Source organism: Parasteatoda tepidariorum, chromosome 8 (assembly GCF_043381705.1).
Source record: "Parasteatoda tepidariorum isolate YZ-2023 chromosome 8, CAS_Ptep_4.0, whole genome shotgun sequence".
Taxonomy (NCBI): domain Eukaryota; kingdom Metazoa; phylum Arthropoda; class Arachnida; order Araneae; family Theridiidae; genus Parasteatoda; species Parasteatoda tepidariorum.
This window is the reverse complement of record NC_092211.1, coordinates 4,087,552-4,103,726: the sequence shown is the minus strand read 5'-3', so window position 1 is coordinate 4,103,726 and position 16,175 is coordinate 4,087,552. Positions and strand designations below refer to the sequence as shown.

At 28.8% G+C, this 16,175-nt stretch overlaps 1 protein-coding gene across 1 annotated transcript in view; it reads right to left on the bottom strand.

Moving 5' to 3' along the window:
* Window positions 1-16,175, bottom strand: part of LOC107440586 (protein PALS1) — a gene marked incomplete at its 5' end in the record, with an annotated part of 71,449 nt that overhangs the window by 42,008 nt on the left and 13,266 nt on the right. The window contains 3 exon segments of the mRNA XM_043038525.2: window positions 4,750-4,971; window positions 7,271-7,482; window positions 15,224-15,428. Of these exon segments, the coding sequence (XP_042894459.2) occupies window positions 4,750-4,971; window positions 7,271-7,482; window positions 15,224-15,428 (639 nt within the window).

Sequence of the window (16,175 nt, the reverse complement as noted above, 5' to 3'; positions counted from 1 at the left end):
TGATCAATTGAAATAAAAATGAAAAAATTGCATATCTAGAAATTGAAATGAAATAATTCATTAAGTACAAAATTAATTAAGGGAAAAGACAACAAAACGTAGTGGAATCAGAAACATCATTTATAAAAAGAGATAAAAATCTTTATAAAATAGTCTGCTTTCAGTTATAAAAAATGCTTAACACTGTGTGAGATAAGCAATACTGCACCTCTGAGGAATTAGAATTTTTTCAATTAAAAAGTATTGTGTCTTAGATAGATAGATATTAAAGGAACTAAATAATAGACAATAAAAAGTTTTTGTTCGTAATAATTTAAGCCTTGTCTGAAATTATAAAAGAATAATTTGTCAAATAAATCGAAGGTCCGGCCAAATAAATCGAAGGTCCGGTATCCGGCCAAATAAATAGACCGCCTACCCAGTGATCAAACAACATTTTTAAAAAAAAATCAAGAAGTATTATAGTTTATGTAAAAATAGGCCTGGGCGTTGTAAGTATGTTTGAAATTTATCAATCAGAAATCTTTAAATCAATCAAAAATAAATAAAAGAAATAAATCTAAAACAAAAGAAAATTTTAATTCCCAAAAAAAAATTCCTTCTATAACATCAATAGCATTGCTTAATTTTTTGAATTAAAATAAAGATGAATTGATTTAAGACTGTCTTAAAGTAAAAACAAACACAAGCTTTATTTTAATAAACAAAGGTTTTATTTTTAAATAATGACACAAAAATGAGCCCTGTGCTTATCTCTTCAGATTAGGTTGAATTTTCTACAGTAAACGTCAGCTTGCGGATGAAACAGGGTGCATAGCCAGATTTTTCAACAAAAAATAAGCACCTTTTAAGTACTTTTCAAGCACTCAAAAAATATTTTTAATCACTTTCCAAAAAAAAATCATAATTAGGATCTGTGCAGTAATAAAAAAAATTTTCTCAATCGTTTAAAGTTCTTAATTTATAAATATAAAATCCATAGAATTCAAAAACATTTTCAAAAACTTAATATAATCATGATTAAAGAACTAATTTCAGATAAATATAGCAGAGAAAATTGTGAAAATCTTACATTTTTTGTAATTTTGACAACAAACGGCACAGCAAAGATAAATATCTTTTACAAATATCAGGGTTCCCACTCTTTTCTCAAAGCAAAAATTAAGCACTTTTAAAGACTTTTATCAAAAAAATTAAGGACCTTAAAAATGGCACAATGATTATTTATCATCAAATAAAACATCATAGATAAATAATAATAGATTAAAAAAATGGAATAGCTTTTCTTCAACTCAGTCATCCTTTAAAAAATTTTAAAAAAAAACTACATAAAGAAATGTTTAATACTAATAATCTGCATTTAATTAAAATTAAATTGCATTTAATTACCTCACATAAGCTTTCAAGAATATAAAGAAAAAAACCCTCAAAGAATGCAGATTAAACATTAAGATTTTCTATTTTAAAAATAGAAAAAAACTGGGTAAACAGATAGAAATATATAAATTAAGATGGTAAATTCATTAAATTAATAAAAATATTATTTTGAGTGCTCTAATACCAAACCAAGACAAAAAGAAACTATCAAATATAAGCTTATTGAAGTTAAGACAATTATTTTAAAGTAAGTCAAACCTAATTATAATAAGCTAAAGATTTATTAAAATCACAAAATTAATATAAAAAATTTAATGATTAAAATCGGAATATACTTAGTACTAAGGGAAAAGAAATTGTTAAATTATTGAAAAGCGTTAAAACCTTGCTTAACTTTTCATTTAATTTTAAAAAATTTAGTAATTTTAACTAACAGCCAAATTAAAAAAAAAAAAAAGAATGGAAACTCTGTTTCAATTTCCTCAAAAAGAAAAGCAAATTAATTAAATGTAGGTTTTGTTTTAATTTTTTTGAAACTAAAAGCTACTGAAGATTTATTGGTTTAAAAACTAATCAAATTCTATCAAATTATTATATTTATGTGAATAAAATAAATAAAAAAAAAAACTAACTTTTTATGACAAAGTATAAATTAGTTAAATACAAAATATATAAAATATTCAATTGTATCACTTTTAAAAAAAATCAATAAAGAATCTTTTTTTAAATTCATGATTTCTTTTCATTAATATATTAAATTCAGAATGAAAATTTAAGATAACAGCGATCGCCAAGGAACAGTAAGTCTGCTGAAAATAATGTACAATGATAAATCCAGACAGAAAAAAAAAGTGACGAAATAATGCGCAATGATCGCTAAGTAGCAAAAGTCTCACTTGAAATAATTTACTTGAAACGTTATATCCCATCGAAATAAAACGCACAGTGATCACAAAATAAGTCCCACTGAAAATAATATTCAAGAAACGTAAAATCCCAAGGTAAAAAATGGCGCATAAAGAAACTATGCATTGCGTTCTATATTTCAACGATGTTCCTCGCTCTTCGTTATTCAACATCACGAACATCATCTTCGTAGGTAAAAATGTAATCACAAATTTTCTTCGCAGCTAGACGAAATCAAAATAGTCTTTTTCAGCACAGCGTTAGCATAGGCAAGAATCCTAGCACGTTAAACCGCGAGCATTGTCTTAAACCATATACCTAATGCATCGTCTAAAATGAAAGTAAATTATATCGGCTTGCCGATATGCGTGTTAAGTTGATAATCCGCGATAGATTGATTTAAAAATGTCTAAGAGTAGTGCTCATTAAAATTGCAGCATCATAACAAAAGTTCTTGCTTTGTTTTTAAAAAAAAAAAAAATAGGAGAGCCAAACAAAAAAAAATAATTGTTCTCAATTTTTATAAAAAAAATGTAACGTTGAAAATTTTTAGAAAATTGCCGGATTTTTAGAAAAAAATGATGAAAAAGAAGGCTTTTTAAAATATGCTATCAAAAAAAAACCCCATTTAATCAAAAAAGCAAGAGAGAAACAGAAAATTTTCATAAATTCTTAAAACAAAACTTGCAATGCAGAAAATCAATTTTCGATTTTACCGGTTATCTAATTATCTGTATAACTTTAAAAGAAAAAGTAGAGATAAAATATATATTAGAAACGCTGTTGAAATGCAGCGCTATATATATATATATAAAAAACAAAACAGCAAAAGTGAAAAAAGAAAACAAACATTTCACTCTTTTTAAAACAAAAAGTGTCAATGATAAAATGACGAAAATGACTTTCCTGATTAAAATTATACCTCTCTGAATATTCATAGTATCCCTAATATTAAAAAATGGAGTCATTTATAAAATTAAATTTCAGAAGAAAATATGATAAAATGAAAAAATCTGCTTTGCCTTGTGACGATCACTAGATGCTGTTAGCCATTCCTTATATTTTTCATCAAGTGTCCATAAATTTTTAAAAACACACTTTCCTGGGCATTTCTAACAATTTTACATTTGAATGAAGTATCAAAGCTTCCACAAGTGTTATCAGAAGAATTGAATTTCTCTAATCCTATGGATGTAGAAGGTCAATGCTGATAAAGTACCTCTAAGTACTGTCTAAAAGTAAGTCAAGAACTCTACCCACCTGCAGTATCACGCTCCCCTCTCCCCACACTAAATGTTTTTCTTTCAGAACGATCCAGAAAGAAAGAATATTTTAATGAAAAAATAATAATAATAATAAACAATAAGGGTGTGTTTTCTTCCACTTGCCTGTAGCCCCTACCCTCACACGCATTCAAAATGTTCTACCCTTGATGCAGGGTCTCATTCCAGGCAAAAGACGTACTTTTTAATTGTGGATATTTTTCTAAGATAAAAAAATTTTTCCAACCAACTAGTGATACTAGAAATTAAGGACTCTTAAGAATCAAAATTAAGTACTTTTAAGGACCCTTACTTTTCAAAATAAAAACTAAGCAGTTTTTAAGGACTTTTAAGGACCGTGGGAACCCTGTATAGAAAATTAAACACTTTTTGCAAACTCTGAATTAAAAGAGCACCTTTAAGGGTTTTTAAAAAAATACAAATCAAAAATAAGCACTTTTTAAAAACGCTACGCACCCTTGAAATATACTTGATTCCAAACTATGCAGAAATCATTGGAAATTAGAATTTAAAAAGTCAACTTTTGGACTTAAAAATAGGGTACATCTTAGCTTCCAACATGAATAGGAAAAAATCCAGATGATTTTACAAAATAATATAAATTTCATGATAATTGTTGCATAATGTACTAAATATTTTACACATAAGGAATTAGGGATTTTTGTAGACATCAAAATAAAAAAACTGCAATATTTTCCAGTTATGACTGACATTAAACGAACTTGAAATGTTATGAATTATGTTTACTCATACTTTCCAATATTAATAGGCATTTAGTTCATACAAGATAGTTAAATTTTTTTTTATTAATTTAAAAGGAAGTTCTGAATAAGAATAAACTGAACATTTTAGAACAAAAAAAAGTTTTAAATTCATTTAAATAAATGAGGCTCACTTCGTTACGTACTATTCGCAATACTTATTTAAATATTTAAGCAAGCAATGACCTGTGCAAAAATTCTATTTCGAAAGGGATTTTTTCAGGAAACTTACTCAATTATAGGGAATTTTCTAAACTGTATAATCATTTCTAAACTGTATATCTTAAATATCAGAAATTTTATGGAGCCAGTAAACCAGGAGAAACTGGTAAAATCCAGTAGAGTTGGTAGTTAAGTAACCCTATTAGGAACAACTGTAAAATTGCCTTTAGAGTCTGTATAAGGTTAAATAGAGGACTCACCAGAGGCTCATTCGTCTTATCGATTCTGACAATTTTGACGCTCTCCTCTGTATACTGAGAGGCCCGATCTAAAAGCTCTTCATCTGGAGTGATGCTCGGTATTGCCTGCCTCTCAGCGATCTTGTCATGAGCGTACGTAAGTCCCTCCACCTCAAACTTGCTCAGAATATCTACAAGTTCCACAGCATCCACAGATGGACTCTCTTGTAGGTCATTGATAACCTTTAATAATAATGAATTGAATGCTTCTTTAACATGAAACAGATACAATATAGAATAGAATAAATAAATAATAATAAATAGAATAAATAAATAAAAAATAATACATAATAGAAAATAATAAATAATAGAATAAATAAATATACAATAGAAAATGAAAAATAGAATAAATAAATATATAATAGAAAATGAAAAATAGAATAAATAAATAAATAGAAAATAAAAAATAGAATAAACAAATAAATAATAGAAAACAATAAATAGAATAAATTTAACAGGATAGCCACTCAAATTTGGAAAAAAATATTTGTATGGGGCTAACTATACTAGTTTTAATTGTTTAAAAATCTTAGAGGAACAACTGAACATACTCAAATAATGCTATAGTAAATGAAATAGTTTAATATAGCTGAAATACCACCGTGTCTTCACTACAGCGCGAGAACCTCGCATATTTTTTTCTTTTCTCACATTAAAAAATGATTAATGCGAGAAATTCGCGCATTCTATAAACCAATTTCAAAAATCGCGAATTTCTTGCATTTTGAAAACAATATCTCATTGCGCCATTTAGAATTAAATCAGTTTCACTTTTCTTCTGGATCTTTCATTATTTTCAACATCTGTCCCATTATCTAGCTTCCCTATTTACCAGTATTGTTCAGAACCTTTAAGAACAACAGAACACCATCCCTCGGAACCTCTTTCAGAAAGCATTTCTCTGCAACCACGTGTTTACCGTAGGTAAGGTTTCTCCATGTAAGAAGTTCAAATTTTTTGCGCATTAATGTAAGATGAACAAATACCTTGTAAAGGCAATATCATCTACTCTGAAACGGACAAATGAAAATGAAACAAATGTGGGTAGAAACGATCAAAAAGAAACAAACACGCATTTGAGCAACCAAATGAGAATAGCTGATGAAAAAGTAGATGTAGAACATTTTCCATATGATAATGCAAAAAAAATATTGAATGCTTTAAAAATTAGAAGATGTTAAAAATGTATTATAATTAAAGAAATGATTTTTTTTCAAGTCTCGTTGTTTTTCGTTTTTTTAATTTTTAGATATCTCACTTAACTTTTTGAAATCTCACCCTGTTTTTGAGAAAGGGTGAGAAATTCTCACCCCTTTTTTTTCTGCAATGAAAACACTGTACCATCATTAAATATTCCATAGATTACACTTTGAGTGATTACCATTCTTTAAAAGACAAAAATAAGAAACAAAATCCCCTGTATTTATGCTGAAAAAAACTTAAGGGAAAAAAACAGAAAGAAAAAAAAAACAGCTGAACATATTTAAATAATTCTATAGTAAATGAAATAGCTTTGTATAACTAAAATATCATCTTTAAATATCCCATTAATTACGCTTCGAGTGGTCATTATTTTTTAACAGACGAAACTATGAAAATAAATGAACGCTTCTATAACATTAATAATAACCATTAATAAAAATGCTTCTTCAGAGTGAACAGCCAAATTTTTTAACAAAAAAATGAGCACCTTGTAAGCACTCTAAAAATATGTTTAATCATTTTATAAAAGAAAAATTAAGAAGAAAAAAATCTACAGACAGGGCCCGCAAAAAAAGAAATTAAATTTTTTTTTATTAGGATATGCACAGTAGTAAAAAAATTTTTCTTGCCATTGTTTAAAGTCTATTTATAAACATAAAATTAACAAAATGTAAAAATATTTTTAATGGTTTTACACAATCATGATTTAAAAAAAACTAGTTTCTGCTAAATATTCAAAGAAAAATAGTAAAAAACATGAATTTTTCGTAACTTACGAGGACATTCGAAGCGGCAAAGAAAAGATATAATTTTGAAAAAGAAAAAATTAAGCACTTTTTACAAATCCCCGATTGAAAAAGCACCTTTTAAAAAAGGATAATCGAAAATAAGCACCTTTAAGTAATTTTTAAAAACATTACGCACCCTGTTCTTTAACATGAAACAGATCCAACAGCACAACATAGAATACCATACATAATGAATAAATTCCAAGTATGTTTTTTTTATATTTACACAGCTAACAATTTTATGGAAGTTTTTAATTGACTTTTAAAAGAACATAAAAGAGCATTTTAATGGGAGTGTATTATCAAAAGTAATGACTTTACATAAAAGAGAACAATTCATATGTCATGATTCATTAATGACTGTGCCATATTTTGTTGTCCGTAAGAATGGTATTACCTTTCCAAATGGTATTACCAAAGGTGGTTACCTTTGAGTTTTAAATAATGATTAGATAATATTTTCACAGTTAAAATAAATCAACAAAAAGTACCTCTTGGGTGATATTTTGAGCTTGAGTAGAGAGAGGTGTGGGAGGACACTTGAAACAGCAAACCTCTTGTACTTTATTGTGAATGTCTAATATGTTTTGAAAATCTTTATTTCTAATCAAACCTTCCACCAGCAGAAGATCAGAATCCTTGTGCCCATTCCCTTGAAGGCTAGCACTCAGTCTGTACAAGCTTTGAAGGAGTTCTGAAGCACCTACACATTCATTCAACAAAATTATTCATGAAAAAGTTCGAAATGTAGAAATAATTACAGAACAAACAATGAAAAAAAGGGGAAAAGAAAAATAATAGTAATAAAAATCCGAAAAAGAAATCCTTAAAAAAAAAAAAAAAANAAAAAAAAAAAAAAAAAAAAAAAAAAAAAAAAAAAAAAAAAATGTGTTCTATTTTATTTCTTGTAAAAAAAAATATTTTTTTTTGAGTGCTCCTCACATTATTGTATTGATATATTTTGCTTTGGCTATATTGATACAATATTAGAAAGCACTCTTTTTGGCGGATATAATCGTTTGAGCTGATGAAAAGATATATTTTAGTTTCCGGATTTTTATGAATTTGTTTTCTTCCTTTTTTAGGATTTTTTTTTTTTCTTTTTCGGATCTTCATTATTTTCATTATTATTACTTTTCTTTTTTTTTCTTTATTCTGCAATATTTTCCATGTTTTTTCTACATTTTGAACTTATTTTATGAGTTTGATTGACTTGCAGCTTACATGCAGTAAATAAAACTTATTGTTTTTCATAATTTTCTTCATTTTTTTAAAAAACTTTTGTCCTTTTCGTATTTATTTATTATGCTATATATATACAGGGGTGATTGTGAGCCCAAGTTAAAATTCCGGAAAATTTCTTGAGTTAAAATTTAAAGAATTTAAACAAGGTTTTTTCCATTTTCTCAATATTTCTTAGTTTACTTAAAATATTTTTAAAATTTTACACATACCTATGATGACCTGGAGAAGTAATTAAAATTTACAAATATGTCTTTCCTTCTTGAGTTTATGATTATAACAACTATTTACTGATAAAAAAATGAATATTAATTATGAATATAAGCTTATAAAGTATCTCTCTGGCTCTCTCTAACAAAGAAATAAAATAAACTGTGTTTTTAAGTTCCACCTTTGAAAATTTGATTTCCGGAAACTTCTGTGATCAATGATTTTCTGAAACGTCTGGACCTTCGATCTCCGGAAACTTCCGGATCACTGTTAGCGAAAAGTCCGGAAATCCGGGTTTTTTCCAGAGCACAATCAGCCCTGTATATATATATATATATAAAGTAGAGCGCCGATCATCCGAACCCTTATTATCCGAACCATGTCCATATTCGCTTCCTTCTTTTTTTTTTTACAAGTTTAATATCCGCTACATCTGAAGACCATATTTAATTTACAACCTTTTTTTTAGCAGTTTTCCTATAGTAGCCAATACATACATGTACTGTTATACAGTTAAACCTACATACCCCTTTAGCCCTCTTCAACTGAAAATTATGTTCCAAGAATGCAATTTGACAGTTGTTGGAATGAGGAAGGAGTTTATGAATAGATATGTGCTGTAGTTCTACAATTGGGGAATGGGTACTTGTCACTTATGGTTAAAGATTAGTGATTACAGTGTTTGGAATCTTAATTCTTGAAATAAAACTCTTAACAAAAAAATAAACGAAACTGAAGTTTCTGAACCAGTAGATCTTCCCGATGAAAAGATGCCATGTTATACAGCAGATGAAATAGAAGACTGGGGTCTAGACACTGAAAACGACCCAGGATTTCAAATTTTAAATGATGATGAAATGATCGCAGAAATTTTAAATGGAAATCGGAACTCCACAGATGAAGAGGAAGAAGTAGGTGATCAAGTTCAAGATAGTGGACCTTCTCATATAGAAGCATGCAATTCGTTAGATATATTGCAATGAATTGGCTAGAACGTCAAAATGATGTTGATCCAGTTCAGTTGATTTATTTAAAAAGAATGAGGGATGTGGCTGCTCAAAAAAGACCATCTTCTTTAAAACAAAAGTCTTTGCTGGATTTCTTTTGCAATGGAAAATAAAGAAAAATGTGGTGAAATCAGTAATTAAAAACAAAAAAAATTTTAAAAAGTTGAAACATTATAAAAATAATTGAAAATGAAAAAAAAAAGTTAAAAAAATAAAAAATATTTACAAATTGAAAAAAAACTTGTAAACATGCAGAGCTATTTCAGATAGTACTGCCAGTCCTAAGCCTAGAAAAAGTGTGAAGGGAAGTTAGTGCATAAATAATAATCAAACTAGATTTTTAACAACTTTCCAATTATCCGAACCACATTCGGTTCCAAGCAGTTCGGATAATCGGCGCTCTACTGCATATATATATACAAATTATTATTATTAAACGAGTCTGAATTATCTGAAACTCACAAAATGGCGATCAAGAATTGTATATTTAATGACACAAATATCAAGTGAAAAATTATAATGTTAAAAGGGGCTGTGTCCCTTCATTTATGTAATGTGAGGGGACAAAAGCCACTCCTGCCTCACAGAAAAGAGGCCTCAGCATGGATTACCATGAACAAGAAATATGATCCTTTAGTCGTTCAAACGTAAAGACATCTTTCATAAAGACCACCACTGTGTCGTTTATGTTCATTTTGTTCTGCTTTCTTTTATTTCAAACTTATTTTCAATATATACATATAAAGATTAATGAAAAGAGAAGGAAAATAAAATATTTTTAAAAAATATTAAAAAGCCAGAAAACAAAAAAATTAAAAGAAATCTCTCACACGATTATATCAGCAAAAAGGAGGATATTTGCAGTTTTTGAGCAGTCAATAAAACTTTTTAGAATGAAAAAAATATAATTTTAAAGAGAAGAAAAACTATTTATAAATAAAGGTTTTTTAAAAAAATTTAAATTTTTTTTAAAACATTTTATTTATTAAAAAATTTTCTTCTCTTTAAAAATATTCATTTTTCCCCTTGATTTCTTTGTATTTTAACTTATTTTATGTACTTCCAGCTTATGTGCAGTAAATATAACTTATCATTTTTCAATATTTTCTTCGTTAATTTCTTTTTTTTCTTCTTTTTAGTCCCTTTATTATATATTCATGTATATCCTATAAAAAAAACTTGTGCCTCCATCCCCCCCCCTAAAAAAAAATAATTCGTTTACACAACACTTTAGCCATTTCCAAGTGTGTGTGTTTTCTTAAATAGAAAAAACAATTAAATTTGTACGATGAAAAGCAAATTTAAATATTTACTTCTTGATGAGCTTAGTTTGCAACGATTTCATCTCCCTTTTCTGTATATATCATCGTTTTTCCATCCATTTCTGCACAGCTTTTCAAATTTTATTAATACGATGTTATTACGACATGCAAATTTCAAATTAGAAGTATCACTTTTAACCACTTGGTTCGTTGCGATTACGCCATAAATCCACAATGTTTTCTGATCTCCTATTTTAGGGTAGTTACTAATCGTTTTTTGGCCGTTTTCTTACATATCTTTTTTAAATTTGAATATTGTTAATACGATGTCATTGCGACATGCAAATTTCAAATTCGAAGTATCACTTTTAACCACTTGGTTCGTACCTATTACGTCATAAATCCACAATGTTTCCCGATCTCTTATTTTATGGTAGTTACTAATTGTTTTTTGGCCGTTTTCTTGCATTTCTTTTTAAATTTGAACATTGTTAATACGATGCTATTACGACATGCAAATTTAAAATTCGAAGTATCACTTTTAACCACTTGGTTCGTAGCGATTACGTCATAAATCCACAATGTTTTCCGATCTCCTATTTTAGGGAAATTACTAATAGTTTTGTGGCCGTTTTCTTGAATTTCTTTTTTAAATTTGAACATTGTTAATATGATGTCATTACGACATGCAAATTTCAAATTCGAAGTATCACTTTTAACCACTTGGTTCGTAGCGATTACGTCATAAATCCACAATGTTTTCCGATCTCCTATTTTAGGGTAGTTACTAATAGTTTTTTGGCCGTTTTGTTGCATTTCTTTTTTAAATTTGAACATTGTTAATACGATGCTATTACGACATGCAAATTTCAAATTTAAATGGTTCGAAGTATCACTTTTAACCACTTGGTTTGTAGCAATTACGTCATAAATCCACAATGTTTCCCGATCTCCTATATTAGGGTAGTTACTAATTGTTTTTTGGCCGTTTTCTTGCATATCTTTTTAAAATTTGAACATTGTTAATACGATGCTATTACGACATGCAAATTTCAAGTTCGAAGTATCACTTTTAACCACTTGGTTCGTAGCGATTACGTCATAAATCCACAATGTTTTCTGATCTCCTATTTTAGGATAGTTACTAATAGTTTTTTGGCCGTTTTTTTGCATTTCTTTCTTAAATTTGAATATTGTTAATAAGACACGCAAATTTCAAATTTGAAGTATCACTTTAAACCACTTGGTTCGTAAGGATTACGTCATAATACAACAATGTTTTCTGATTGCTTTTTGTGGGTAGTTATTACAGGGTTCACACTCAATCTTTTAAAAAAAATTCAAGGACTTTTCAATGACTTTCAAGGACCTAAAATCAAATTTTTCAAGGACCTATTCGATATTATTGTTATACGCTAAAGTACATGTCAACCAGATTTTACAATTACGTAGAAGCAGAAATTGTATATTTTTAAATCATAATGCTTATTTGACAACAACAAAAAATTATTTATTAAANTAATTCGTTTACACAACACTTTAGCCATTTCCAAGTGTGTGTGTTTTCTTAAATAGAAAAAACAATTAAATTTGTACGATGAAAAGCAAATTTGAATATTTACTTCTTGATGAGCTTAGTTTGCAACGATTTCATCTCCCTTTTCTGTATATATCATCGTTTTTCCATCCATTTCTGCACAGCTTTTCAAATTTTATTAATACGATGTTATTACGACATGCAAATTTCAAATTAGAAGTATCACTTTTAACCACTTGGTTCGTACCGACTACGCCATAAATCCACAATGTTTCCCGATCTCCTATTTTAGGGTAGTTACTAATTGTTTTTTGGCCGTTTTCTTGCATTTCTTTTTAAAATTTGAACATTGTTAATACGATGCTATTACGACATACAAATTTCAAATTTGAAGTATCACTTTTAACCACTTGGTTCGTAGCGATTACGTCATAAATCCACAATGTTTCCCGATCTCCTATTTTAGGATAGTTACTAATAGTTTTTTGGCCGTTTTCTTGCATTTCTTTTTTAAATTTGAATATTGTTAATAAGACATGCAAATTTCAAATTCGAAGTATCACTTTAAACCACTTGGTTTGTAAGGATTACGTCATAATACAACAATGTTTTCTGATTGCTTTTTGTGGGTAGTTATTATTCGTTTTTTGGCCATTTTTCGTGTAACTTTTTTTAAATAAGAATATTGTTAATACGATGTTATTACGACACGCTAATTTCGAATTCGAGCTATCACTTTTAACCACTTGGTTTGAAGATACTATTAAAATTTTTTTTTTATTTAAAATTATACCATAAAATGAAGATATAAAATATATATAATCATCACGCGTGAAGTAATTTTGAAATTTAAAAATTCTCTAACATCTTCTTTTACTTCGCTTACTTGACTACAACTATGAAATATATTCAGCGAAAATCCTAAAATCACTTTAGAAAAATTTTTTGACACTCAATTTTAAGTGTCAATTTTATGCAACTTTAAAACTGTTCATTTATTATAATTTTGATGCAAAGAGCTGATATTCACATCAGGGGTCTGTCCAGACATTTTGTGAAAGATCAGTTTTTGTAAAATTGTGAAAAAATGACTTGTCATTTGAGATTATAAAATAAACGTGAAGTCACATTCTTTCAACCAGGATCCTGCTTTTGTGAATGTGTGCAAAGAGGGTCCTGTTACTGCAAAAACCTTTTTCAAGGAGTTTTTCAATTGTATGACATACAAGATTATGCTCAACACTTTAAAATTATAATTAAAAAAAATTAATTTCAAATTTCTCAACAAAAAATAAGCACCTTTTAAGTACTTTTTAAGCAGTTTATACAATAATAAAATGTAAAATAGTTTTCAAGCACTTTACATGATCACGATAAAATAACTAATTTCTGATAAAAAAAATAAATAAATAATTAATAAATTAATAAATAATAATTTTCTTGATTATATTAGCCTCCATAAAAAGATCGAGAGACAGGGCTCGAAAAACCGCCCGTCCTCGGCTGTCAACAATTCCCCGCGAAGAACGAATTTTTCGAATCCGATGTCCGCGCGAACGGCTATTTTCCCGTTAATTTTCGTTATACATTTTCAATTCTTGTTATTAGAATTGATGTTTTCTCTGTCTGGCAGTACTGCAGTGGTTGAAAGGGGCTTTTCAGCAATGAACTTACAAAGGAACAAAAAAAAAAACACATTACTTACTAGTCTTAAACAAGAAGCGTTAAACGTAATTATGAACATCCACCTAAATGGAAAACCCCTTTCAGATTTCTGTGCAGAAACCTCTGTAAATCATTGGCTTGATTGTAGAACTGGCAAACGTCATATTTGATTCACTTAAAAAACGCAGTACCCTCGGATAAATTGACATTCCAGATAACTTGACCTTTATCATTTAAATTATTTCATAAAAGAAATACTAGGTTACTATTATTAACCTAGTATTTTGTTTATTACTGTATAATGTAATCCAAGTAACAACTAATTCATTGTGCAATTTATATAAATGTTTGTAATAAATAAGAGAAAATTATAACAAATGCTTGTAATAAATAAGAGAAAATTATATTTTTATTTATTTAGAAGCTACGGCTTAGTTTCAAAGGAGGACGGGTACATTGTTGGGCAAGCCGTCCTCGGGGACGGGTAAAATTTCTGAGGTTTTTCGAGCCCTGTCGAGAGATTATTCACTTCGATATCAGAGGGTGGAAAATGAAGCCTGAAATTGAGAATATCTGGCAAAGTGCAGCAGAGTTGCACATGAGAGTGTAAGAATCTCACTGAACCCAGCTCTGTAGACGCACATGTGGACTCGCAAGTATTTCATCAAACATGTAAAATGATTGGCACTTTCATACGTTACGGATCGACGGTACGCCGAAATGCATTACCTATGAATGAATTGTGAAAACGTTGAATAGAACTATGTGAAAACCAAGCTCTTGCAGTTGCGAAAATCGACATGGTAAAGAAAAAATCTCATTTTCAAAATGGAAAAATTAAGAACTTTTTAAAAACATCCAATAAAAAAAGCACCTTTAAGGCCTTTTTAAAAAACGAAAATTGAAAATAAGCACCTTTAAAAAACGCTGTAAATCTTATCGATAAATTCTCTTTAATTAAATAGTTATAGCCGTTTGCAATCGTTATATTCATTTTGAATTACCCTGCATTTTGAGTGAATGAAAATTTTGAAATGGAAAGTAGAAGTTTTCTGAAAATCGTTCTTTAAAGCAAACCTCTGACAATTAGAGTCAGCACATACGATGAAGCTCTAGAGCACCTGTCTTATTTTCGATTCTCAGCCTCCATCTGATTCTTCATAAAAGTCAAAAAACTGTTCTTTTAAATGGCTTTAAAGCAAACATTTAACAATAGAGTCATCACATATCATATGTTTTAGCAAGCTCGAGATCGACTCTCAGCCTCCCGATGGGAACCGAGTAATCTAATTCCTTTTAAAAGTCGAAAAAAACGTTTTTTTTTTTTTAAATAGCTTTAAGACAAACCTTTAATAATAGTCATCACATATCATATGTTTTGGCAAGCTGGAAAGCACAAGTTTTTTCTTCGATTCTCGTCTTCTTGATAGGAACCGAATGAACCAATTCTTTTTAAAAGAAGAAAAATCGTTCTTATAAATTGCTTTAAAACAAACCTCTAACAAAAGAGTCATCACATACCATATGTTTTAGCAAGCTCGAGATCAACCCTCAGCCTTCCGATAGGAACCGAGTCATCTGATTCAAAGGCTGTGTTTTCCATTCCATGTTGCGGAGGATATGATTCTAAGGCTTGGAGCTTTTTGGATCCACGCAAAGAAGTCCGGAGGAATTCATTCTCTTTAGCTAGTCTTTCTTCTGCAAGCTTCCGCCTTCGAATATCATCCTAAATAACAATAATTTTAAAAGTAAAAATCGAGAATTAATTGAATAAAACTGACTATTATGCCGTTTGGATGAAAAAAAAGTAAAACTGTTTCGAAAACGCAATGACCCATGGTTGGTTGACCGTGAAAAGCTAAGCATAGATGGCGCTAAGGGTTGAAATTCGTAGTACGACTTCCGGGTTACAACTTCCGATTGATTTTTACGCCTAAATCCGAAAAAGCGGGCCAACCAATATTATTATATTAATAGTGTTAACAATATAACGTATGGATGGGTGGTCTAATGTAAACAATAACAAGCGTCCTTAAACCGGAAGAAATTTAGAAAATTTCCGGTGTAAACCTCTGCTTATGTTATAACTATGAGGCGATGTGTGAACAAACCTAATATTCTATGCAGTTTTGTTATTGTAATTTGGGTTCAAATCTAAACATAATTGTACCATTCATAAGAGCTTTCAGAAATGTATTGATTCTCAGAGGTCGTAAGGCCAAAAAAAAATTTGGAAAGTTAATATCTCATTGTGAATAATTCTTAAGATTTGCCATGTTTTGTATTTTATCCCTTATTTGGCTACATTTGAATAAAATGTTGCCAAAAATATCTTTAAGAATATCTTTTTAAGTTAGCCTAAATAGAAAATATTCTAATGATTATAATATTAATATGATAATGCTGAAGTTTAAAGGCTGAAAGAAAGAACTCGGTACATGTGAAATACTGCAAAAGATATGATGCAATAATA